At 37.1% G+C, this 25773-nt stretch overlaps 1 protein-coding gene across 3 annotated transcripts in view; it reads left to right on the forward strand.

The window, feature by feature from the left end:
- LOC149550325 (Mitochondrial substrate carrier family protein) overlaps positions 1 to 24857 on the forward strand; it is a 149882-nt gene extending 125025 nt beyond the window's left edge. For all 3 annotated transcript variants that reach the window (XM_089793379.1, XM_089793380.1, XM_089793381.1), the window contains one exon: positions 24402 to 24857. In XM_089793379.1, coding sequence (XP_089649505.1) covers positions 24402 to 24593 — 192 coding nt within the window. In that variant the 3' untranslated portion in view covers positions 24594 to 24857. The remainder of the gene's footprint in view (positions 1 to 24401) is intronic.
- Positions 24858 to 25773: the final 916 nt, after the last annotated feature.

Genomic DNA, 25773 nt, shown 5'->3' on the forward strand with positions numbered 1-25773 from the left:
CTTTTCCTACAATTCAAAAGCCTTGAAGCTGGGTTATGTTTACCAATTCCTCTGAATCTTCATTGAGGAAGGTATTAGTTCAATCTATTTCATGAAGAATCCAGCAAAACTATGCTGCCAAAGCTAGAAAAGATGGATGGTGCTCATCTTTGTTGTAGCAGCAAAGATCTCCTCATAGTCTATTCCGTCTCTTTGTGAGAATCATTTAGCCAACAACCATGCTTTGTATTTGTCACGTGTTCCATCAGATTTGTACTCGACTTTGTACACCCATTTGCATCCAATGGGTTTCTTCCTTGGTAGAAGATCTAAAACAACTCAAGAAATATGTTCCAAAATAATTTGATGTTTGGATTCTAGAGTTATTTCCCATTGATGTTCACCTTTTGCTTCTAAATAGTCCTGGAGCTCATAAGCACTTCAATTGTTAGCCATAAGAGCAATGCTAAATGCACTTTTTTTACTCTTACCTTTCAATGATTGACCTTCAACCAGTTCATCATTCTGAACATCACCAATGAGTTTTTCCCACTGATTAGGTCGAAGTGTAGAAACACCTTCATCCAAATCAGTGTGTGGTCACTATGACATTGGCTGCCTTGAACTATATCGTCTTGATGTTGATCTAGGCTTTCCGAAAGAAAATCTTTAGGTACTGGCACTTGCCTAAGAGATCTCACGAGTTGGGAATTGTCAAAATCACCTCCCCCCTTTAAGTATAGCTAATGGAAGGTGACCAGCTTAATCTGTCACCTTCATAGGTTGGTTTGCAGAACCATTAATAGTGGAAAATAGCTGAAAAGGCCCACCTTCTTCAACAATTACGACATCCTTGCTGAATGTTAGGTGATTAGTGTCAATCAGCCTATAGGCTTTATGATTAGCACTGTACTCTTTAAGCATTAACTTCTAACATTATCATAATTTCCATTGTGAACTAAATATAACAACTTTAATATTTCCCAAACTAGTTAGTTAACCCAGACACTGACAAAGCCAATTGTTATTATTACTATTTTTTAGATTTTTTGGTGGCTGCAATTAATGTTATCTTGATATTTGATATAGTCCAGGGCTTTTAAAATTGAATAATGATTAAGTTTAATATTTAACTTTGTTGTTAGTTGATTTATTTTATTATTGACGACATGGACACCAAGTGATAAATAAAACTGTAAATGTAATGTCCCCACTTAGGACTATATAAATAACTATCAAATTTTAATGCTTTGATATAATCGAAAGGTTTCTTTGAAAGATTACTTAAGACTTTGTATATATTATTATGATTTACAATGTACAAACTCTTTCTATATTAATCCTTTAATTTGAGAGGAATCAAATTTCGTATAGTACATATATCAATGGTTTATCAGCTCATTATAATATTTCTGTCCAAGTTTAACTGATGACTAGTCAATTGGTCTTCAAGGTGATATGAATTGGATAGAGTTCAAATTTGATTGAATTGATCAATAATAGTAAAATTATATGACCAAGATCGACAACCTTGAATGATAATATTCTTGGTATCTAGGGTGCTTCTATAGCTTACGTTCAATGATATATTTGGTGTAACCGATTCAGAATTTTATAGTAGAAATGGGTTTATATAGAGAGGTTCTTATATATTTCTGAATTAACCATTGGATCCAAATCCCTAATGAGCTGCCACCTCCATTGATTTCTTTAATGACCACTGCCGACTGATTCTGTTGATTGAATATCGTTTTTGACCTTTTTTGTTTATTCCTGTCACTTCTCTATATCCCGTATGCAGTTGATTGTGTCGCTATGGTTAGTATGCTTGCCGATTTTAAGGTAATGTTGAACGTAGAAGGCAATATTGGACGGTAATTGTTTCAGCATTGAATGCGTTCTCAGTATGGGCTTTCTCTCTCGGATCCTTGGTCGCTATCTGGCATGAACTATGGTCTCCTCCGTTTCTTTCCCTCTGATATGCGTGTTTATTCCTGGGTGCTGACTACTTAATTATTTCAAAGCTCTCCTGTGTACAATCTAGATGTCGTCTCAATGAGTACCATCTTATATCCTTGAAATATGACGGGTTGCGATCAAAGGTAATGTTGCATGCTTGTTCATAATTGTTCGTGTGCTAATCGCGTCTCTTGGCTTTCAAACAATCGAACTTATCTTAGATGCAGATATTTACGACCGAATGTTGATAGAGGAAGCCCCCGTCTTAAGAAATCATGGGTTTGGTAAAATATTCCAAGAATGAGATAGTCGATGCTTTAGCCATGAGTTCACTCGGTTATTTTAGGGATTTTATTTTGTTTACTTATAATTGAATATTTATTAAGATTCATATATTGTAATATTTTCACATAATTATTTATTTTTATATTTATTTATTAATAATATTATATATAATAATATATATAATATAATCTTTTTATATAGAAGTAATCATTTAATTAGTTATAATATATTGTTAGTATAATTATATATTATTTAATTATTTAATCTTATTGCCATTGAGTGCTTTCGAATGGTGGGACATCACGGTAAATATTAAATGGAAAATTATGTTGAGATGGGTGCCATTGTATGGAAAAGGAAGATTTTGAAGAAAATTATAAACACATCTCTATTTGGACGAGGATTTCGAAGGGCTATAAAGAGAGTTTTGGAGCTCATATTGTTATGCTTGGATTTGATATTTTGGAGATTTTTCTTTGTGGTTGAACTTGTTCGTCCTATGGCTTTGTGAGGATGAAAACCCCTTGCAAGGAACATGTTCTTAACCTTTGATTTCATATAGGAATCACAATTGGACTTCATGGTTGATTGATCTTTTCATTTTGATTCTCGTAGATCTCAGGACAGATTCAAGAGAGATTGTTTAACACAGATTGGAAGTGTGTTCAGTAGTTGTTTGAGCAGATTTATCTTCCTTGTGGTTGCCCATACCATTCTTATTTGGCTGTACCATCTGCTGGAAGGGACTTGAGAATGGTAGAGTGGAGCTTCTGGGGTTCGAAGTGCTCTTCTTGCAGATTTGCAGCATCCAGGCCTTGCCAAATCATTTTCTCATTTGGCTTCACTTTGGTGGTGATTTAGAGGAGCGTTTAGGTTTAACGTGCACTATTTTGCTGGATAATCTTATGACACCATTAGCTACCTATACATACAACTTGCACCCAATCCACCGTACTCATAGAAAATTTGAAGATAACATGAGACTGTATGGCATATAGTTGAGACTCCTTTCTAGGGAACATCAAGTCTGTATGGACTAAGCAAGGGAGAGACCGAAGGGAAAGTGACACACTGAATAACTCGATGGCCATCATCTCACGGACAGGTCCGAACCCAAACAACACCGTACGACCTTAGGCATTTCAACCGGCTTGTATGACCATACGACCCAGACTGGAAGGAAGACGTTAATGTCACCAGATTGCTGAGAATCATCCACTCATAACCTTTGACGTGAATACATGATCAACGACAAGAAAGGAACATTACAGTGGTATCAGAGCTAGTGATTTGTCAGCTTGTGGAAGTGAATGCAAGTTTATACCTAGAGAGGCGAGATCACTCAATTGCTAGTAGGGGGATCCACAAGATCCTACGATAGAAGTCATGAATTTTCTAAGAGAGCTTACTAGAAACCAATTCCAAATCAACAAAACTCAACAACTTATGTAGGAACATTATAGAAATTGGCCGAGGCAAAAGCAATCGGAGAATAAAAAGGGCATAGCTAAAACTCTGTTACAGAAAGGGCAAACCCTCAACCCTTTCGTTCTTAACCTTTGATACCAATTTTCCCTCCAAGGACAAAAGCGCTACACAGAAAATGAGAACCCACCTTCTAGGAAATTCAAGAATAATTTCAGGAAGATTGGAGGAACACAAATAGAGAAGGTGATATATCCTACAAAAACTATGCTGATCTGAGAATGAGATACCTAGGCGGGGAAAATTGTGGCTTTTGTAATGATGACCTTAGTAGGAAGATTGACAAAGTGAACTTATCACCATTCGATGTATCTAGATTAGTCTTAGTGCAACCCTGGGTGTTGAAGGAAGACTCATATTTCTAGCTCAACTTGATGCCAGAAGAAGCAATCAAATTTGTTGGGCTCCATCTAGGAGTTGCTTACAAATGGTGACATCATGGCTTGGTTATTATCGGTCATGATCAAATAACTTCTTATGTTGAATTTACAGAAATACTTCCAGATCGTTTTGATGGAAAGGATCCCAAACTAAACTTCAAAGAACTAACATAGTTGAAATTAATTGATGTAGTTGATAACTACATCATAGAATTCGAGAGACTATCTGTGTTGGTCACAAACATCTTAGAGATACGAGGAATTGTGTTGTTCATGGATGGGTTAAGGAAACCCTCAAGTGTTTGGGTCAACGGCTTCAACCCTAGCTCTCTCAGTTGGTCACAAACATCTTAGTGATACGAGGAATTGTGTTGTTCATGGATGGGTTAAGGGAACCCTTGAGTGGTTGGGTCAATAGTTTCAACCCTAGCACTCTCAACGAAGCTATAAAAAAGGTGTGTGACATGGCTACATCATCTTCCTCCTAGAATTATGCACCTTGCCCACCACCTCCACCATAGGAGGACAAAGATAGGGAGATGGCTTAGAGAACGTCGCCAACATATGAGGACTTGCAATAGGAGCTTTCAAGGAAAAAACTTTGCTTCACTTGCAAGGAGCCTTGGGAGTCAAGCCTCCGTTGCCTTAGTAAGGGAAAGATTCACTACATTGAGGTATTACTTGACAATAAAGAGGAAAACTTAGTCTCCAAAGGGTAAGGTGAAGAAACTATTGAGATAGAGAGAATCACCACATTGGTGCAAAATGTGAGATCTATTGCTACCCTCACTACGATGACTATTAGTATCTTCAAGATCTGTGGCACACTTTACGAAAAACAAGTCACAGTCATGATTGATAGTGGCACCACACTCAATTTCATCAATTCATCATTTTCCACTAGTAAGGCTTTGCACATAGCAGAGCATGGAGGATTTGAAGTTAAGGTGGTGGGAGGATCTTTCTTACCATGCACTCACATGATTCCATGGCTCAACATTACCATGGGAAACTATACCCTAACAAATGATTTCTTTGTCATATATTTGGTTGACATGGATATCATATTAGACATCCAGTGGATGGAGACGCCCTTGATTAGTATGCTCAAAGTTTCAAGAGGATGGGCTTTACATTTGAGACAGATGGCAAGAAGGTGTTGTTAATAGGGATGTCAAATAGAGGACTGGGGGAAGTCACAATCAAGAAGATGGAGACAATTTTTAAACAAATTATGACCCAAGAATGTAACTTTGACATTGTGGAGGCAAGTAAAAACATGACAGTCAACATTTTACCCTAGGCATCTATCCTTAACCCCTTACTTCAATCCTTGAATGATTGGCGGGTCCATTTGTTGGTTGAGTACTCCAAAAACACTTTTGCATCTTAGGTGATGGATGGCTATATACAAGATGATAGATACAAAGTGATCGATGATATCATTTTACTATGGTGATAAGAACTACTTGGTGCCTGATTCCAAACTGAAGAAGTTCGTCATAGATGCTTCCCAAAACCAAGTTTACAATTGCTTGAGGGCAAGCAATTTTTGGGACATAAGGACTATAATATCCTCGTCATTTTATAAAATAAAATAATATTTTTTGTATCTGGAGTCCTGATCAATTTATGTACATCTCGGGTCAATCTTTAATTTTTCGTAGGGGTAGGTGTTTTTCGTGTTATGTGTTGGCACGTTGTTTCTCCTTCGAGAGTTTTCCTTTGGCGGGTATATATATGTCTATTGTGTTGGATTGTTTTAGGTATTTGACTTGAATTATTTTATTGTTCTGCAAATCCCAATTAGATTTTTCCTTGCTCACCATTTCGGAAGTAAAAGACCTTCCCTACTTGGCTTGTGCAGTTTCGGTGTGTTTCAGTCCTACTCTATTCTACTTGTTGGATTACTTTGCTTGGATTTGGAAAATCTAAGCACCATCATTTTTTGCAACTATAATTTTTGTTTGAGCGACAAATTGGTAATCTTCCTTGTGGAAAATTTAAATTTCTGTCTGACTTTTAGTGTTCATCTGTTCGAGCTGGTTTGGAAACATTAATTGCACATTATTCCATCATTGACATTTGGCAAATACAAAAGCCTTCCTTATACCTCCATCGTTGTTCAAGCACCATCACTGTACAATGTGTTTGTCATGTTTTTACCTTGTGCCTTCATGAACATTCTCTGCTATGAATTCTTGGCTTTTATGAACAAATTAGGGTTTGGTTTTGTCAAAATTGGTTAACCCTAGGAGAAATCCTAATTAAAGCAAGATTTGTGCCCTAAGCGAGCCTTTTAGGTCATATACGTTCTCACTTGTTAAATCGAGCGGAAAAATTATTTTGAAATAATATGTATTTTTCAGGAACCTTTTTAAGAAATTTTATTTTGGCTCCACGGTTCCCCAAAAAATTCCACACCATCAAATCTTTGTGAAATCCACAGTAGGGGCCAAGTCGTTATAAGAATTTGCATGGGTTTTAATACTTGTGAAATGGCGACCTAGTGGGACCCTAGTTCTTAAAAATGGTTTCAAAGGTAAATTGCCTAGCTGTTGGATCTTCCAAGATCAATATTGGGCGGTCGCTATGTTGCGACCGGAAAACTCAAGGAGTTTGTTGGTAGCGAAATGGCGACCTCCTGTAAAAGTGAAAAACAGCAGGCCCAAAGGTGGATACGGTGCCAAGATTGTCTATCAAAAAAAAGCTTTGCTAGTAGGAAGGGTTGTCAGATGTTGTTAGGCAAAGTAAAGGAGGTAGCAAAGGGAGGACGTGTGTTTTCTTTTCACGACACCGGTTTTCTACCGAATCACGATGGTCGCTATGTCACGACCGGAAAACTCTTTCTTTTTGCCGGTAACAACATAGTGCCCTGCAAAAGTAAAAAACGGTGGGATTAACACGAAAGTCAAGCACCACAAAGTTTTTCATTATCAGTGAGCCATGTGATCATTATAGAATGTCAGGAGTAGTAAATACAATAACAACAATGAGAACGTGCAGATTTCATGTTGTCGGATTCTTTTAAAGAATACAATGGTTGCTATGTCGCGACCGGAAGACTCACGATTTTTGTCGATTACGACATAGCGCCTTCTCGTGAAAACAAGACACAATGGAACCTGAATTTAAAAGGTAGCACCAAAAGGTTAAATGTTATAATTGCCTTGCCAGCATGTCAAAATGGTGTCATGTCACATGCCACGTGGATCTGCACTCAGAGGAAAGACACATGTTATTTGGAGCCATCAGATCAAAGATACATCAACGACAGGTGCCATGTGCTATGAACACTTGTTCGATTTTTAACACACATGACACAGGGACCAAAGGGAAAACAGGAAGACCCACCAAAAATTTCGTAAAGGGTACATCGTGCGATCAAGAATGCATCAATGATGGTTGCTATGTCACATGCAAGAGTTGCTTGATGTTTATGCATAGCGACAACGAGAGGGCGACATGTGTCCGCAAGTGCCAATGGGTCCAGCTCAAGTTGCCAGCAGTAGAGAGAAAGGCTTATGTGGAGAAACTCGATTGGGTTGACTGCCAATCTGGCAAGTGGAAACTAAGTCACTCACGATTTTGTTCCTGGATCATCGGATTTTTGGAAATCAATAGTGTGTTTAGGTGATGTCACCCTGTTTTTCCTTACGATTGATTTATGAAGATTCAAGGCTCCCTGTGCGAACCAGAAACAAAGTATACTACAAGGATTTTGCCATTTCTTATCTACTCAAACAAATTTCAGACTTTCAGAGAGCTCAGAGCCATTGAAGAATTGTTCCTGGTGTGATTAGAGCACGAAAGAATTTCTAGTATTCACAGTGTGTTGCGGAATTGCAGTGGAAGAGAAACATCTAGCCAAGTAAGTATTCAAATCCGTTAGATAGTGAAGAATTTTGGTATTTTGTCTTAGTAGTAAACATGCCTCCGAAGAAGGTTTTCATAGGACAAGTAGATTACGCAAGTAGAAATATACATGATGATTTTCTTGAATTATTGCCTGAGTTTGCCCAGATGAAAAAGTTAATTTTTGTAAAACTTAGGCTCAAGATTGCATGTGGTTTATGTGATAGAGGGAATTGGATTAGGGATGCTACTACTACCAAATCAAGACTTTTTCTTGTTAAGAAGTAGTTTTCAGAGAGGAAATTGTTTGCTTCCCATGGAAACATTTGGAATTTTGATTTGGGAAAACTAGTGGTCCCTGGTGTATTCATGGATGCTGACCTACTCATGGCCATTGCCCAAAACTATGACCCTGCAGCTAGGATAGTGAGAAGATTAGAGGGGGAGGGCCTGATTAGTATAAGTGCTGAAGAAATTCGAAAGGTCTTTGGCTTGGAGCCTTTTTTAGATTACCATATACCCATTGACTTGCCAGGACTAGAAATGGAATACTTATCAAAGAAGGATAAGGTCAGGCAAGGTGCACTAAGGGCATATTTGGCCTCAATTGGGAATCTGCCATTGGTCACAACATCTACAAAGGAGCCTTTTAAGAAGGAATTTTTCACCTCTAGAGCCCTAGAAATATATATGACTTTATGTAGGGTTTTTGGCGAGGATGAACAAAGTTTTATGCTAGTAAAATTTATGTATATGATGGCTCAAATTTCTTCTTTTGGTGCGGATATTATTTTTGATTTTGCATCCTATATAGCAAAAGATATCCATATAGGATTAGTTCAAATTGCCAAGAGCAAGGTAGAAAAGACTTTTGGCCACTACTCATTATTGATGCACATGTTCCTATTTAAAGGAGTTACATATTTTGAAAAAGAAATGGTTCTGAACAGAGAGCATGAAGGGGAGGCTCTGCCAGTCTAGCTATGGAGTACAGATATGACTGGGGATGCAAAAGAAGCCAGTTTTGTGAGGTTTGATTGATATTTTGCCTCTAGATTGAGAAGCCTCTTATTAAGGGACAATCCTAGAATCCCCAAGGCACTGTTGGATTTTATTAGACCTATGGATAATCTTTCTGATTAAAAAGTGTCACATAATTGGGCTGATATCATACCATACCCTATTTCAATAGTTTTTAGGGTTTATTGATTCCAGGGGACCCCTCATGTATTGTTTTACCAAGTACTTCTGAAGGTGGAAATAGCTGAGATGTGGCAAATAGGGGGATTGGAAGAGGCATATTTGGTAAGACGAAACAGAGGTTCAATTTTCCGCACTTGCACTGTAGCCTACCATTTTATAATTACAAAAGGTGGATGGTTATTTTGGTATAAATTCCTAGATCAGTACAAGATGGCTGTGTCTCATTCCCATTTTTGTGATACTGAGGGGATTTTTTGATATGTTTAGATTAAGGGCTAAAGTTGGCTCCAAAAAACATGAACCTTACTTCCCTGAAGATATAATAAGGAATGAATTCTCTCTGCAAGAACAAGAGATCAAGAAAGAGAAATGGAGATTTTATTCTAGAGTTTTGGAATTCATCCATTGTTTTGATAGTAATTACAAGCCTCTTGCTGATGCAAAAACAGAGGTAGACAGGTTGAATAAACTCATGACTACTTCTCCTGAAATCATGGAGGTCATGAACGAAAATAAACTATTTTTTATCAATTCTTTTCCAAAAAAAGCCAGAGAGATCACGAGGAGATATGCATTCACTCCTACAGTAGGATCAGGGCAGTTGGTTGTCCAAAAGAGACCTGGCTATAATGTGATCCAAAATAAAAAAGCCATTATAGATAAAGGGAAACTAGTAATGGGATCAACCAGTGTTGTTCTTGAAGAAAGCCCTGATGAGCCCTCGCCCAAGAGGCAGAAAATAATAAGCGAACAGACACCTCAAATTGAGGAATATTCACCTACACAATCCCCATTACAAATTGGAGATGAACAGCTCACCAGGGAGCAAATGGAGCAATTGGGATCCTAAGGGGGAGTATTCATCACTCAAGTAGAGTTAGAAGAAGGAAATCCTCAAGAACCTCCAATGCCAAGCCTTGAATTAACTATGACAGATTACAGAGGAAGGGAATTGGACCCTGTGATGGAACAAGCTTGCCATGAGTTTATCTCTGATGATGATTTTGTTAAATCCAGTGCTTTCTATCAATTTGCTTGGAGAACAAATATGGGAATGTTTGAAGAAAGGTGTAGCAAGCTGAAAATAGAGCATCTAGAAATGCAGGAAGCAGATGCACAAAATCAGGTCAAAAAAGAAATGATGCAGGAATTTAAGAACCTAACCCCTGAAGAGGGGAGACAAATGGTAAAGGCATCCGTTTTTGTTGCTACCCAGCTGGGATATAGTAGATGCTTTGGTTTTTAATTCCGTTGCAAGTAGATTGAGTATAGAGGATTAGGGGAAGAAGGAAATGAAAGGTGCTAAATTTAGCAAAGACCAGGCATCCTTGGTTATTTGGTCAGTAAGGAAAGGATCTAGGACTGGCTTTTCCTAGCCTGATGATACTGGGTTCATAGGCAACCTGATTGTGAAGAGAGTTGAAAAAACTACTAGTTTAGAAGCTGCACATTTGGGTGTTGGAACAACCCACTTTACCTTAGCCACAACTCTAAGAGATGAAAAAGAAAAGTTGGAGTTACAGGACAAATATGAAAAGGTTCTGGATGCATACAATAAAAAAGTTCAAAAAACAATTGAACTTGAGAATAAAGTGATGGGATGATCCACTAGGCCAAGAATCACCTACCCTCGCCCATCAACGGAGCCTTCTAAGTCTACTCCCTTTATTGAGATTCCTGATACTCCACAAAGACCAGAATTTTATACTACTGAGGAGTTTGAGGAAGAAAAGAATAAGTTGTGGGCCTTGCAAGATGAGCTAAATTATAAGGATGGAGAAAAAATTAGAAAAACAATCTTATATTTGGTAGATAAGATTGATTGGCCAGCATTCTATGAACAATTGGTGAACATATTGGATATGTGGAGGGAAATAAAAGATGGTGAGGAGGTTTTGAAACCTATCCTAAGTAAATGGGATGGAAGTGATAAGGATATCACCTTCTTGTGCATTTCAGTTATTAGCTTATCTTGTGAGTAGATACAAAAAACTTTTGATATAACTAGGGATTTATCTGATTTTGATAATAAGAGGGTGACAGTGCAAAAAAGAATAATAATTTGTCTCTCAAAATATTTAGGTGAGAAATTTGATCTCTTTCCCTAGGCACTCAAAGAGATTGACATAATAAAAGATAAAGAAGAGTGGGGAAAAGAATTAAATGATTTATTGTGTCAAAGAATAAATGAAGCCATTAATGAAGGACATTTGCTATGGGCTAGGACAAATGAAGAATTTGTTAAAGTGCAATTGTTTTATAATTTCCTCAGAGAGGAATTTGTTGAAGTAAATAAATTAGGGGATTGGGTGGTTAAGAAGCAGCGAGAAATTTTGAACTTTGATTGGCCAGATGATACAGTCTTCAACAAATGGACGGATGATTTTGTCCATTCAAAGCAAATGGAAATAACAGGAGATGATGTGGACCAAGATGAGAACCAAACAGATGATACATCAGTGCATGTAGAAGAAGACAAAGAAGAACAACCAGCTCAAGTGGAAAGCACAATGGTCCTAACTGATGATGTGGCAAAAGAGGACTCAAACATAATTGTTGTTTTAACGGTACATGATGATGCAAGTGGAGATTCTTGAGTTGAATTGAATTTGCATGAATCAAAGCCAAACACATCATTAGCAAACATGATGGCTACATATTCTGAGGTGTCAGAATAGTAAAAGAAGCCAATCATGAAATTTGTTGCATTTGACAGTGTAACAAAAAATAGGCCCACCAAAAAGAATGCTATGATGTAAAGTTTTCTGTTGCACAAATTTTTGCCCTTTATGATAGTAACAAATGTAAATATCTTTTGTCTAAAGGACAGCTGCCAGTTTTTTATGCCTGAAGCATCTCACCCTATATAAGTGAGATCCCAAGGCTAGAGAAAGGGTCCGATTTATTTGCATATTTTTAGTTTTTTCACTAAGTTTTGTTTGGTCTAGTTTCTTGGTGCAAACTTGTATGATGTATTCCTCTGCAAATATCTAAAAATGCATTAATCTTACAGGATCTTAATATCTTATCTTGATTCATTCTTAGTTTTGTTTCAATTGTATACAATTTTCAAAGGTAATTAATACAAAGATGAACTGTCCCCATAGTTGTTCTTGCTGAATCTTGTCTTCATTTTTTATTACCTGGTCATTTTGAAGTTGTATGAGCAAAGCTTGTCCAATTGAATGCAATTCAGTTAAGTTGTATGTCATTTCACTATTCCCTTTAATTCAATGAATTAAGTAAATGCTTCAGTGAAGTTGATAGGATTTCCATGGTAGTAGGAAGGATGTATGTAAGAATGATTTTCAGTGAGAATTACTGATAGTATTGATTGTAATGCAGTCAATTAGATCTAGAAATTGAATGGACTCTAAATCCCAATGGATGAGGCACTGATCTATTAATTCCGTCAATAGATGGAGAAGTCATGAATAAGCATCAAGCTTAAAAATCAAAATCAATTTTACTTCACTATTTAAAGAATGTCAAAGCTGGTCAGCAATTGTTTGCATTTAACCTCTGAGTCTTAGTTAGTTGCTATTGCTAGAAGTATTTGTAAATATGAGAAAAATTGTGACCAAATCTTCTTTAAGGGATGTGTATTGTTGCATGGGGTCATGGAATGAATAAAAAATATGTATGCAGTATCAAATTGAAGATCTTCCATCCCTCAAGTATACCCACCTTGGTTCTGCAGAGCCTAAAGAGCAAAAAATCTGTTTTGATTTTGTTGAACTTGGGTACAGATATGAAGCACATATAATTGTATATGGGAAGTAGCTGATCCTTAGATTATTGTGATCTTTATTATCTTGGTATTAAGTATTTTGTTACTTAAATAGTTGAAAAACACCAACACGATGATTACAACCATCCTTCAATACCCATTGTACAACACCATTAGCTGTCAAACTGTATGACTCACCCAGTCCACCATTACAGGAGACCGTACGACAACCAATCCGTACTTTATTTTGGGGAACATCATATTCGTACAAACTAATCAAGGGAGAGACCAAAGGGAAAGTGACACCCTGTACGACTCAAGGGGCATCATCATACAGATAGACCTGAACCCAAACAACACTATACAACCTTAAGGCATTTCAACTGGTCTATATGGTCGTATAGTCTAGAATGGAGGGAAGACGTTAACACCATTAGATTGTTGAGAATCATCAACTCACAACCTTCAGCATGAATACACAATTAGAAGCAAGAATCAAACATTACAGTCAATGGATATTAGAGAGGGACCCTTACTATTCTTAGTAAGGTAGTTGGGTGCCCGATGCACAATGGATACAATGGTTAACCCCTAGGTTCAGTCAGCATTGAGAAGTATTGATTAATGGAGCTGTAATGTTATAATTATTATTAAAGTAAATAACAATTGATTATTAAGTGCCTATCATCTATAAACTAAGTTATTGATTTGGATACACATTCTGGAAGCGGCTACGGGATGCGGGAATTTTTTTTTTTTGGATGCGGATATGAGAGAAAACGTGTGTGTGTAGGCAATGAAATGCAAGAAATATACAAAAACAAATCATTTGATAGTATGACTATGATACTTCACCCTTTATCAAAATTCAAGATATTTCAAAATTCATATGATATGTCATATATCAATATGTGCTTGTCCGACATAAGAGTTTTAGTCTTAGACAATAAGTTCAAATAGGTCATGTCCCAAAATGAGTTGTGAATAAATTCACCTTTAGGGTCGTTTTAGGGTTTCATAGGAAAAAATAACCTAAAAAAATCAATTTAGGCACTTGCATAATAAGGAACTAGAGTTGTTTTTGGGTTTTTCTTTACATTATTGGCCATTGGGCCTACGGGTGCTGCTTGGTGCTTTCGGAAGCCCTGTGGAAGCTGGGCGGAAGCCAGCCATAGGCTTCCGGATACGCGTGGAGCCATGACTGGCTTCCGGCTAGCTTCTATCCGGAAGCCTATGGCTGGCTTCCGCCCAGCTTCCACAGGGCTTCCGGAAGCACCATGTATCCATCTGCTTAGGATGGGGAAGCCTGGCCTATGCAAGAAGAATCGGTATCTTAGTTTATAAATTAAGTGCACTTCATTTAAAAGGGAGATATAAGTGTTTTAATAAAGTATACTTTATGTTGTGCACCAAAAGGAGGGGTTATAATTGAATTGCAACACAAGCAACTGTTATAAAAAAGTTAAAGTAATTTTAAAGTTATGTGAAGAGTATATATTTGCTTTTGTTTGTGGGGAGAAGAAATTAAAACGAGGGTTTCAAATTTAAAGCCTGAAAATTTGTGAATTCTTCCAAGTTTTTCAGCATAGTAAATTGGTTAAATACAGAATGAATTATGCCAAGCGTCGGCTTCATTTAGAGGCCAAAAATGAATTTAGTGTTGCATATCGAAGGGTTTGAGTGCTTCATTATTTACCAGAACAGTTTGCAGTGATGGAAGGAATTGGCAGCCCAATCAATATCAAAACTATTGTTTGAAGAAAATAGGTCAGTTTAATGCAGATTGCAGTCAAATGTACACCTGCGTTTGGTATCCAAGGAGCAGCAATTTACCTGAAAACCACAACATATATATGGGAGGCAGCAGTTCCGTTTGGCAGTGTGGGGAATCCATTTGGTGTGTAGAAAGCCTCCAATATTAAACTGCAGACGTTGACGTTAGTTTATACACATTTCCAGAAGGATGCAATGCGAATTGAGGCATATTGAGAATGCATATGATCAGTTCCAGGTTTTCATTTATTGCAATTAATAAAATCTCAATGCATTTGATTATCATTGTATGTATATTTCAGCTCGTTGAATTGCAATAAGAGGTATTCCTTGTGATTTGCCAAGTATTTGACAAAATGCCATGTTGAATACTAAACAAATTTGAATGGTATTTACTATTGCATAGTTGTTGGCAAGCCTATCTCATTTAAAATTAGATGCATACAAAGTGTTTGACAAAATGTCAAACCTCTAAGTTGAAAGTTAGAATCAACAGGGGTTCTTACAAGGGTTGACATCAAAAAGTGAGCCCCACAACTCAGCAAGCTCCCAACCGCAAGCAAGCAGGGGGTTCACATTAGTAACAACACCAACTGCCAACAGGTTTTTCGTTGAATTTTATTAGCTATTGATGAGCTGTGCTCACAATTACTTGGGACCAAAATGAATTTGTGAGAAATTGGCAATCCAACTAGTTTTTTTCTGGTTGTTTCAACCATAGCTTCTAGCTTTTCTAGGGGATGAGAAGGATAGTCAATTATTACTAATTTCCTTCATGAAGTATGTTAGGATAGATTGACATTTCTCAAAACTAAGAAAAATAGCAGCTTATATGCTTTAACTAAATTTGATTATGTATTTATTTTTCCTGATTCTGCAAGTTAAAATATTTGGCAACTGTATACTAGTTATGTAAAATATTGTTAGAATCAATGCATCAATGTAAATGAATAAGTATATTTCATCAAATATGATTAGGTGTCCAATGTGTTTGAGTTAGATGTCCCCAATTCTCAATTAGCTACCAAATAGATCTAGCGAGTTGTTAGTGTATATGAGCAATGTTAGTATGCTAATAGAAACCAAATTTAAATAAAGCTTCTACAAACTAAACAAAATTCATAAACTTTAAGATAGACTAAGATGAGCTCTCAATTGAGAATATGAGCCATTAATGGGCTCTCTCAATGAGAAGCTCTCTTGTTGAGTAGCTTTGTCTAAATAGATAGGATGTATGCTCAAGCTTATGCTTCAAAAAGGGCTTCAAATGGAGTTGGAATTTGGGTGTGAGTGTATGGTTTTGATGTAAAATGGCTTCTCAAAATGGCATTATGACTTTATTTCATGGATTGTGTTATTTTGCGAAGGGGAAGGATCCAATTTATAGGCAAGAGGCTTGAGGGATTGAGGGCTAAGATGCAAGGATGGGAAAAAGCTTATGGAGGGCTCAGATTGCATGAGAGGAGAGCACATGGATTGTGCTTCCTTATAGCCAATCAAAGAGTGACACATGTCACATGGTGAGAGGATGGAGGAAAGGGGAAGGATGAGTCAACAAAGGAGGCTCAAGGGATAAAATCTTCATAAAGACTCTTCATAAGTGCTTTGTAAGAACATTTATGACTTTGTGGGCTTTATAAAGTTTTGTGGTTGAAGATATTTGTGAGAGATACCATGAAATTCGAATTTGAGGGTTTAGGGAGGTTTTAAGCTTGCTTAGGGTTGTAAAAATGATTAGAGGAAGGTTTAGAGATGGCTTAGGACTAGGCAAGTGGATGGCAAGTGGATGGCATTTAATGAGGGTGGGTGAAGGAGGAGATATTTGTTAACTTTGGCTTGAGTTAGCAAGTCTTAACCCATGTTTAGGGAATGTGACAAGGTTAGGAGGGGATTAGGATTAGGGTTAAAGACATCTTCTAGAAGAGTCTAGGCTTTGGATGAGGATGAAGACTTTCTAGAAGAGTCTAGAACTTCCTAGGATAAGATTTTATGAAATAAATAAAGTTTTATTTATTTCAAGGGTTTGGGTTGAGGAGATATTTATTAAAATATTTTTAATAAACATGAGGATTAATATTTAATCTTGATTAAATATTTTGAGTTGGGATTAGAGGTAGGAAATGATGAGATTAGCCTTTAATCGAAATTAAAGAAGGATTAGAAGATTTTGGAAGAGGTTAGTGGTCTTAAGGAAATTGGCCAAGTTTTGGGCAAAAAATAAATTTTTTATTTATTTTGAATTTTTTGGTCAATTTATTAATTAAATAATTAATAAATAAAGAAATAATTTTTAAATAAGATTTAAACATTTTTGGGAGGGATTCCTTAATTAAATATTTTTAATTAAGATAAAGGGATTTAATGGCATAAAAATTAATTAATTAATTAAATAAATAATTAATTAATAAATGATGATGTCATCAGGACTTTTTCAGAAAATAAAAATACTTTATTTTCAAAAGGTTTTTAGGTGTCTACATTTTGCCCCTCTTTGATGTGATGCCGCAAGTGGCATGGCATCAAAGATAAGAAAATAAGATGCCCAAGGCTAGAGCAGAAGAGGAGAGAATGGACTGTGAGATGCCCCCTCAAGAAGGTAGCGGGGAGAGAAAGCGAGGCTCGATGGCTTCTTGAAAAGTACAAGAATCTCGGATGAGCAAGGAAACTCAGATTGGCAAAGAGAAGGGGCTGAATTAGCTCAAACTCTCACTATGGGAGAATGATAAAGGAGAATCAGATGTAGAAGAGGAAGCAAGCTTAAGACTTTAGGGAAGGTGGAGGATGAAGGAGCAGAGCGCTATAAAAAGGAATCTAGGATAGGGAGATGGATGAAGGGATTATAAAGCTGATGCAACAGGATTTCAAAGAGTCAGATTGGTGGTAGATGGGTTTCGGAGATCCCTAGGACTAGGATTGTGGATCTCGAAAGATGAGGCTTGGTGGATTGATTTGGATTGGTGGATCCCTAAGACTAGGATTGTGGATCCCTAAAGCTAAGAGTGATGAGTGATTCAAAGAGATACTGATGCATAAGCTGGGGTAGGAGAGACGGATGCTGGATATGGATGGGGGATAATGGAGATGAAGGAAAACCATTGAAGCTTTTTGAGCGGGGGGATACTTCAAAGAGAAGTACCACCATGTACTTGAGCACTAGATTTGCTATAGGACTGTTGGTTAATTGCCAAGGTTACCAAGAACATCAAGGCCTTTTCACCAACCGTCCAAAGGACTGGCGAACTAACTCAAAACAAACACGCAAAGATTGCCCTAGCATCACACATGAATCCTAGAGGAAGCAACGTGGAAATGACACTGGAGAACCCACAAGCAGAAAAGAAAAACAAACGAAAGACCTGATCAAGACCTTACGCTCTAATTGCCCCATTCGCAGCATACCATGATATGGAAGATCGTGGCAACCTTGAGGAGGGAACAAGGAGATTGCTTGGAAAAGATACTTCAAGACCCAAAAGGGAAGATCCCAAATCAAAAGAAAGTGAAAATCCAAAAGAGAGCCGTTTGCCAACGAGATGGGTAGGACAAGGTACTAACGGACCAAGATCAGACATGAGGAAAGCTATATCCTGCAAGGACCTATCGGAGAGCACCGAAGCTGGTGGATTTGGATGAGTGATGCGTCTGGCAAGCTGAACTAAGAAAGATAACACTTTGGTGACAGGAAATCTAGCTAAAGGATGCGTTGGAATAGCTAACCAAGATGTGCGATGGGTTCAAGATGCTGATCAAGGACGAACTGACACGAACGCTGGATAGATGCAATGGTACTAAGCTAAAGAGGATGTACAAGCTGACAGACCAAAATATTTACAAGTGAGCTAATCAAGATATGGTACAAGCTAACGGACCAAGATAGTTACAAGCAGGCAAAAGCTCAGGATGATAGGATAGCGGGATGGTTCGATGTTGTGCAAGATGCGAAAGCTAAGGGTGGGGTGATAGCGAAAGATATGGATTTGGCAGGATGCATCCACTGATGATGAGAGATTTTGTGACCAAGGATAGCTAGAGGAGCAGGATGAGATGGCTGGATAGGATGGTAGATAGCTAGGATTATGATGGATATAAAGAGATGACATTGGGTTTGCATGAGTATAGCCTAGAGCTAGATACCAATGACAAGGGAGGATGGACAAGACAAGATCTCCAAGGAATATAGTGCCCCCAATCAGAAGATAACATGCGGAAGGAGGTCTTATGATGGATGTGATAGGATTGAAGCTAGGATGGAAAAAGCTGAAGGGGCTAGGGAGATGGATGATAGCTGAGATGATTGGCTGAAGCTGCATAAGATTAGTGGATGGTGTGAGATGGAAGCTGGAGGATGGAGGATAGGTGGATAGATTGGAAGATGGAGTTGGATGTCAAGAGATGACCAAAAGCATGAGGGTGATAGGCTAAGTTGGGGATGGCGGGATTACGCATGATGCTTGTTTGCCAAGTTTTCATCATGGTACTTGTCCAAGGCGCTTGAATTGCCAAGTTTTCACCAGTGGACGCTTTATTTTTCTTTTCTTTTTTGAATTTTTGACTTTGGACTTAGCTGGAATGATTTTGGCTTTCTTCAGCTATTTTGGCTTTTTTGGAATTTTTCACTGGCTGTCGGAATGTTCAATTTTGTTGCTAGCTGTTGGTACACCGGATGTGTGATTTATGCAATAGATCGGATTAGATGGGATTGATGGTAGGAGATGGAGGGATGAAAATGCTGGAAAGGAGCATGAGATGGGGATGCTTGCAAGAGCAACATTGGCACATGTTGGGACGGGTGTGAAAAGAGCATATGGGAAATAGATGGTAGATGCGGGCATGATGGAGGATTTGTGGAAGCGTGCTTGGGGATATAGGCACCCAAGATGGAGTTAGGAGATGGGGGACATGAGTCACTAGATGGGGGATTAGCAATGGTGGATGCCATTATGCATTGGGTTTCAACTTTTTTCTTGGGGATCCACATGGTTTTGGATTTTCTTTTCATAGGCTTTTGCATTGTTTTGCATTCTTTGATTGGATTTTGCCTTTTTGGAGTATGTCTTTTAGAATAGACATATGATTGCCTAGGATGTGGATTTTTAGCTTTATGCATTTTGAAGTTGGCATTTACATTGTTGTGGTAAGCTTTGGGAAGATGGTTAGGAGAAGCTTTGTGAGATGGAGAGGATATGAAAGAGCATGTAGGGGGATGATGATGGATGATGTGCCTTAATATGTGCCTTTGTTGATCTTGCATAGAAATGGATGGAATAGGATTTTTATGATGGCTGATAGGAGGATGGAGGATGGTAGATTTTGGGTCATAGGGACCCAAAATGGATTTAGCGGATGAAGGGGGGATATGGTAGGTTATTTTGGGTTGCAAAGATGGTGGAGGGGGGATGACATAAGATTTCTTGAAGGAGTGATGGGAGGCTGGCATGGTGGGCTTGGAGATAGGCTTGGTTTGGGGGTGTGGTGTACCAACACCTTCAGATGGTGAGCCTTTGGATACATATCCAAGACCATGAAATCCTAGATTTTTTTGTGCAATAATAGGCTCTCTAATTCCTTGCTCTTGTGGTCCTAAACCTTGACCTTGATAATGCCATCGATTGAGCATTTGAACAAGCTGAGGAAACTTTTTGCTTGCAGAAAATGGTAGAAGTGATTTATTAGGTGTATTGCAATGGGGAGATACTGTTCTTAATTCTTCTGCTGAGAGAGGGCCACCGTGGATGAATGTAAGTGAACCAAGAGGGTAGATTATAGATGGTGGAATAGCTTGGATAGGTGGTAAGATGGAAGCATGGAGCGGGGGAGATGGAAGGATAGGATCTTGATGTAGCTGGTGGAATGACAAGATATCTTGTAGTTGAGGAGATATGGCTTGAGGTTTTGGAGATGGAGGAGATGGTGACTGCACTATGGATGGAAGACATGGTACGATGATATCTTTATTTATGCTTTGGGGGATGTCAACATGCTTTTGGGCAGGATCTTGATAGGATTGGTTTGGAGTGGATGGTGCGATAGGAGGTGAAGGGATGGATTCTTCAAAGGCAGCGGATGGATAGATGGGAGATTCAGTAGTGGAGATGGGTGAGTAGAAGATGGATGCATAAGGGTCATTACGAGAGATTTGGGAAATGCTTGGAGGCGATGTGGATAGGATTTGGAGGGATTTGATAGGTGGTGGGATTTTGATGCTTGCGGGAAGTGGAAGGATTTTAAGCAATTTGATGGATGGTATGGGGATGATAGCTATGGGAGATGGAGGTGATATTATAGATGGGGAAGCTTCATCACTGACTACTTCACATGGTTGGATTAGATGACATGGCGTATTGGCTGGAGGAGATGGATTGACTTGTGGTTCCTCTATAACTTTCCTTGGAGACTCGTGTGTCGAAGGTGGAGGTGGATTGACAGGAATAGCTAGTGTGATGGGGGTGGAAGATTGGAAGCTTGGTTGATGGGGTGATGGAGGGGAAGCTGGAATATTAGATGGCATGACTAGATAGTTTGGAATAACTCTTGGATTTTGGGGGATGCTTGGGGGAATGTTTCTAAGGTTTTCAATATACCCGTCATAGTCAACAAGATTTTCATCATCATTGGAATAGGAGGTGGCGGGAGCAAGGACAATGCGACCAAACACATCATGATAGGATTGGTACTTCATGCTTTGATGATGAGTTTGATGGGGATGGGGTCTTGCGTATGGATGAACACGGAAGCTCATGGTTGGATTTGGGTTAAGCACAGATTTTGGATTGGCTGATGAAAGATTTCCTAGGGAGAGTCAAAGTTGCATGATAGACCTAAGGAGGATTGGCTGGAGATTTTTGGCTTTCCTGTGGATGGAAGACTTCAAGGGCATGCTGTCAAAAAGTGAGAGTTTTGCTTTCCTATGCGCTGGATTGGTGGAGATTGTGTCAACCTAAGAATAGACTAATGATCCTATGGGCATGACATGAGATTGATCACTTGTGGATCCCAACATTTTAGCTCAAGGTGATGAGGGATAACAGGTGACAAAGCTAGATTACCCTAGACAAAGCTCTGTCAAAAGGATAACCGTGGTGAGGCTGGTGGATTGGTCGGATTGATTGGATAACAAATGAGCAATGTTAGTATGCTAATAGAAACCAAATTTAAATAAAGCTTCTACAAACTAAACAAAATTCATAAACTTTAAGATAGACTAAGATGAGCTCTCAATTGAGAATATGAGCCATTAGTGGGCTCTCTCAATGAGAAGCTCTCTTGTTGAGTAGCTTTGTCTAAATAGATAGGATGTATGCTCAAGCTTATGCTTCAAAAAGGGCTTCAAATGGAGTTGGAATTCGGGTGTGAGTGTATGGTTTTGATGTAAAATGGCTTCTCAAAATGACATTATGACTTTACTTCATGGATTGTGTTATTTTGCAAAGGGAAAGGATCCAATTTATAGGCAAGAGGCTTGAGGGATTGAGGGCTAAGATGCAAGGATGGGAAAAAGCTTATGGAGGGCTCAAATTGCATGAGAGGAGAGCACATGGATTGTGCTTCTTTATAGCCAATCAAAGAGTGACACATGTCATATGGTGAGAGGATGGAGGAAAGGGGAAGGATGAGTCAACAAAAGAGGCTCAAGGGATAAAATCTTCATAAAAACCCTTCATAAGTGCTTTGTAAGAACATTTATGACTTTGTGGGCTTTATAAAGTTTTGTGGTTGAAGATATTTGTGAGAGATACCATGAAATTCGAATTTGAGGGTTTAGGGAGGTTTTAAGCTTGCTTAGGGTTGTAAAAATGATTAGAGGAAGGTTTAGAGATGGCTTAGGACTAGGCAAGTGGATGGCAAGTGGATGGCATTTAATGAGAGTGGGTGAAGGAGGAGATATTTGTTAACTTTGGCTTGAGTTAGCTAGTCTTAACCCATGTTTAGGGAATGTGACAAGGTTAGGAGGGGATTAGGATTAGGGTTAAAGACATCTTCTAGAAGAGTCTAGGCTTTGGATGAGGATGAAGACTTTCTAGAAGAGTCTAGAACTTCCTAGGATAAGATTTTATGAAATAAATAAAGTTTTATTTATTTCAAAGGTTTGGGTTGAGGAGATATTTATTAAAATATTTTTAATAAACATGAGGATTAATATTTAATCTTGATTAAATATTTTGAGTTGGGATTAGGGGTAGGAAATGATGAGATTAGTCTTTAATCGAAATTAAAGAAGGATTAGAAGATTTTGGAAGAGGTTAGTGGTCTTAAGGAAATTGGCCAAGTTTTGGGCAAAAAATAAATTTTTTATTTATTTTGGATTTTTTGGTCAATTTATTAATTAAATAATTAATAAATAAAGAAATAATGTTTAAATAAGATTTAAACATTTTTGGGAGGGATTCCTTAATTAAATATTTTTAATTAAGATAAAGGGATTTAATGGCATAAAAATTAATTAATTAATTAATTAAATAATTAATTAATAAATGATGATGTCATCAGGACTTTTTCAGAAAATAAAAATACTTTATTTTCTAAATATTTTTAGGTGTCTATAGTTAGTCATATCTAGTTTGTTGTCATGTGTATTAGCATAATTATAAGATCTTGTTGAAGTCAAATGACTATATATTTGTATTTTCTTACGATGAATAATAAGCAAGTTCCTTTTTCTTGGTATTTATTTATTCTGTTCTATTAGTATAGAAGCTCTGTTTTTAAAAAGGTATTAGAACTATCTTTCTGTTAAACACCTGTCTAGCGTGTTTTCTTGAGAAGACCTTTTGTGCTGCTAGAATAAGCTATCAAGGAGATGTGGGCTAAAGAAGAACCACTAGATATTGATGGTAATGATAAGCTCATTGAGGACTCTACCTCATTGGGGTTATGAGACAATCATGTGAGGACTGGTGTCCAATAGTTTAGGAGAGCTTTGAAAATTTGCAGAGTTCAGCATCATGCCTTTACAAGGGTAATGGGACACTTCATGTGCAAATGGTGTCCAATGGTGTTGAGAACTTAGATGATAGTTGCATGACCATACCTATTGTTGGCGAGTAGCTTGAAGAAGTCTCACTGGTCCAAGAGTCACCTTCAAAGAAAATGCATAATTTATTTTCTATTGTATAACGTATTTCTATTGTATGTCAGTTTAATGTTGTAGCATTAGGTGGGGATTTTGGAATTTAATGCTCCAACACAAATGAACAAGTCATAAGTATGTGTCATCAAATAGAATTGGGTAACCAATGTGTTTGAGTTATATGTCCACAATTCTTAGTTATCTGTCAAATAGCTAGAGTCAGTTGTCAGTCAGATCTAGTTTGCTGTGGTGCGTTAGCATAATTATAAGATCTTGTTGAAGTCAGATGATTCTATATATTTCTATTTTCTTATGATGAATAATAAGCTGTCAGTTCCTTATTCTCTTTATTTTTTTATTCCGTTCTATTAGTATAGCAGCTCTATTTTTAACAAATATTTCATTTCTTAAAGCATTTGTTGATTTATATGCGTCGGATCTTGTATTGCAACGATAGATGTAACAAGTTTATGTTGGTCTTAAAGATAACAGAAATGTGGTTAATTTCCAGTCAGATGTACTAATGTGGATGTGATTTCGTATTACATGTTATTGATAATGGAGGGCAAAATCACTTATCCAATAAATGGTCTTTGGTACTTGATTTAGGTGGTCTTTAGTAGCTTCCTGTTTTGGTTTTGATTTTCCGTGATGAACGCCTGAGTAAGATTCACTTTCTGTGCAGTATATATCCATGGAACGAAAACTTTACAAGTGGAAGGAACCAGGAAGTTGGTATGAAAGGTTTACAGGCATTAGTCCTTTTGATAGAAGGTTCTTATCTCATGGACGTTGGATTCGGGCAGCCCAAAGTGGAATATCGTGTTTTGCGCTAGTAGGCGGCTATCATTTAGCACTCAACTATCTCTTGAATTAGAATACATTCATTTCTGTCCACAGAATTCGAATTTTAATTCTTTTGTAGTTTTTAGAGGGTTCCAGAATAATGCTGAGCGCTTGTTCTTGTAATAAAATTTGTCAGCAATTTTGATGTCATTTGAAAGAGTTGTTTTTGGTACTTACCAATAAACTCCTACATAAACTTGCCAGTTGTCATTGTTCTTTTGCTAGGTGTATTATATTGGTGGCTCTAATGATTATATATTATCTAATTATTAAGAAAACAAAATTTCATCTTTAATTGGAAAATTGTGAATTGGTGCCCTTCATGCACGTTGGGAATGGAATTCTAGTGTCGGAGAAAGTAATTTTAGCAAATGAAACCAAAACTCCAGAAAGTTTTAGATCATCTATAGCCCGGTAAGACCATGATGATAGATTCCGAGTTGGATCCTTTAGTCTGATCAAAGATATAAGGTATTTAAATTATGATGTTATTCCTGAAGTTAAGATATGCATATAAACTATAATTAGATATGTCAATTATTTTTAAATTGATTTGGAGTTTGATGTTTATGATTAAAAAAATTCAATTATGTAAATAATATATGATAATTAATTAATTTTTTTTGGAATGTAATGTTCATAATTAGAAAACAAAATTAAAATTCTAGAAAGTTTTAGATTATCTATGAGTGTAAGATCATGATTATATATTCTAAGTTGGACCAATAAATTCCTAGTAAGACATAAAGTACTTATGATATTATTGAAGTGAAGATGTATGCTTGCTAATTGTAAATTTGTAAATTTATGTGTTAACCGATTTTAAATTGATTTGAAATTTTGTTAATTTAATGATTATAATGAAAGTCTAATAGTTTAATTTTCTACCATAATTAATTTTGAATTGATTTGAAATTCAATGTTCATAATTAGAAAATGAAACCAAAAAGTCTTAAAAGTTTGAGATTATCCATCCATGTAAGACCACAATGATATAGTCCAAGTTATCCCAATATTTCTTGAATTGGTTTAGAATTCAAAGTTTATAAGGTTTTTTTTTAAATGCAATTATTTATAATAACATTAAATCAGTTTTTATTCAAATATATTATAAAACTCTTAAACAATACAATTATTCATAATAATTAATTTCAAATTGATACAAAACTCTATTAAAAATATTTGCATGCAAATTTATTTTGAAATGTTGT

Source organism: Cupressus sempervirens, chromosome 7 (assembly GCF_028749045.1).
Source record: "Cupressus sempervirens isolate cs-2001-9-10 chromosome 7, ASM2874904v1, whole genome shotgun sequence".
Classification (NCBI taxonomy): Eukaryota; Viridiplantae; Streptophyta; class Pinopsida; order Cupressales; family Cupressaceae; genus Cupressus; species Cupressus sempervirens.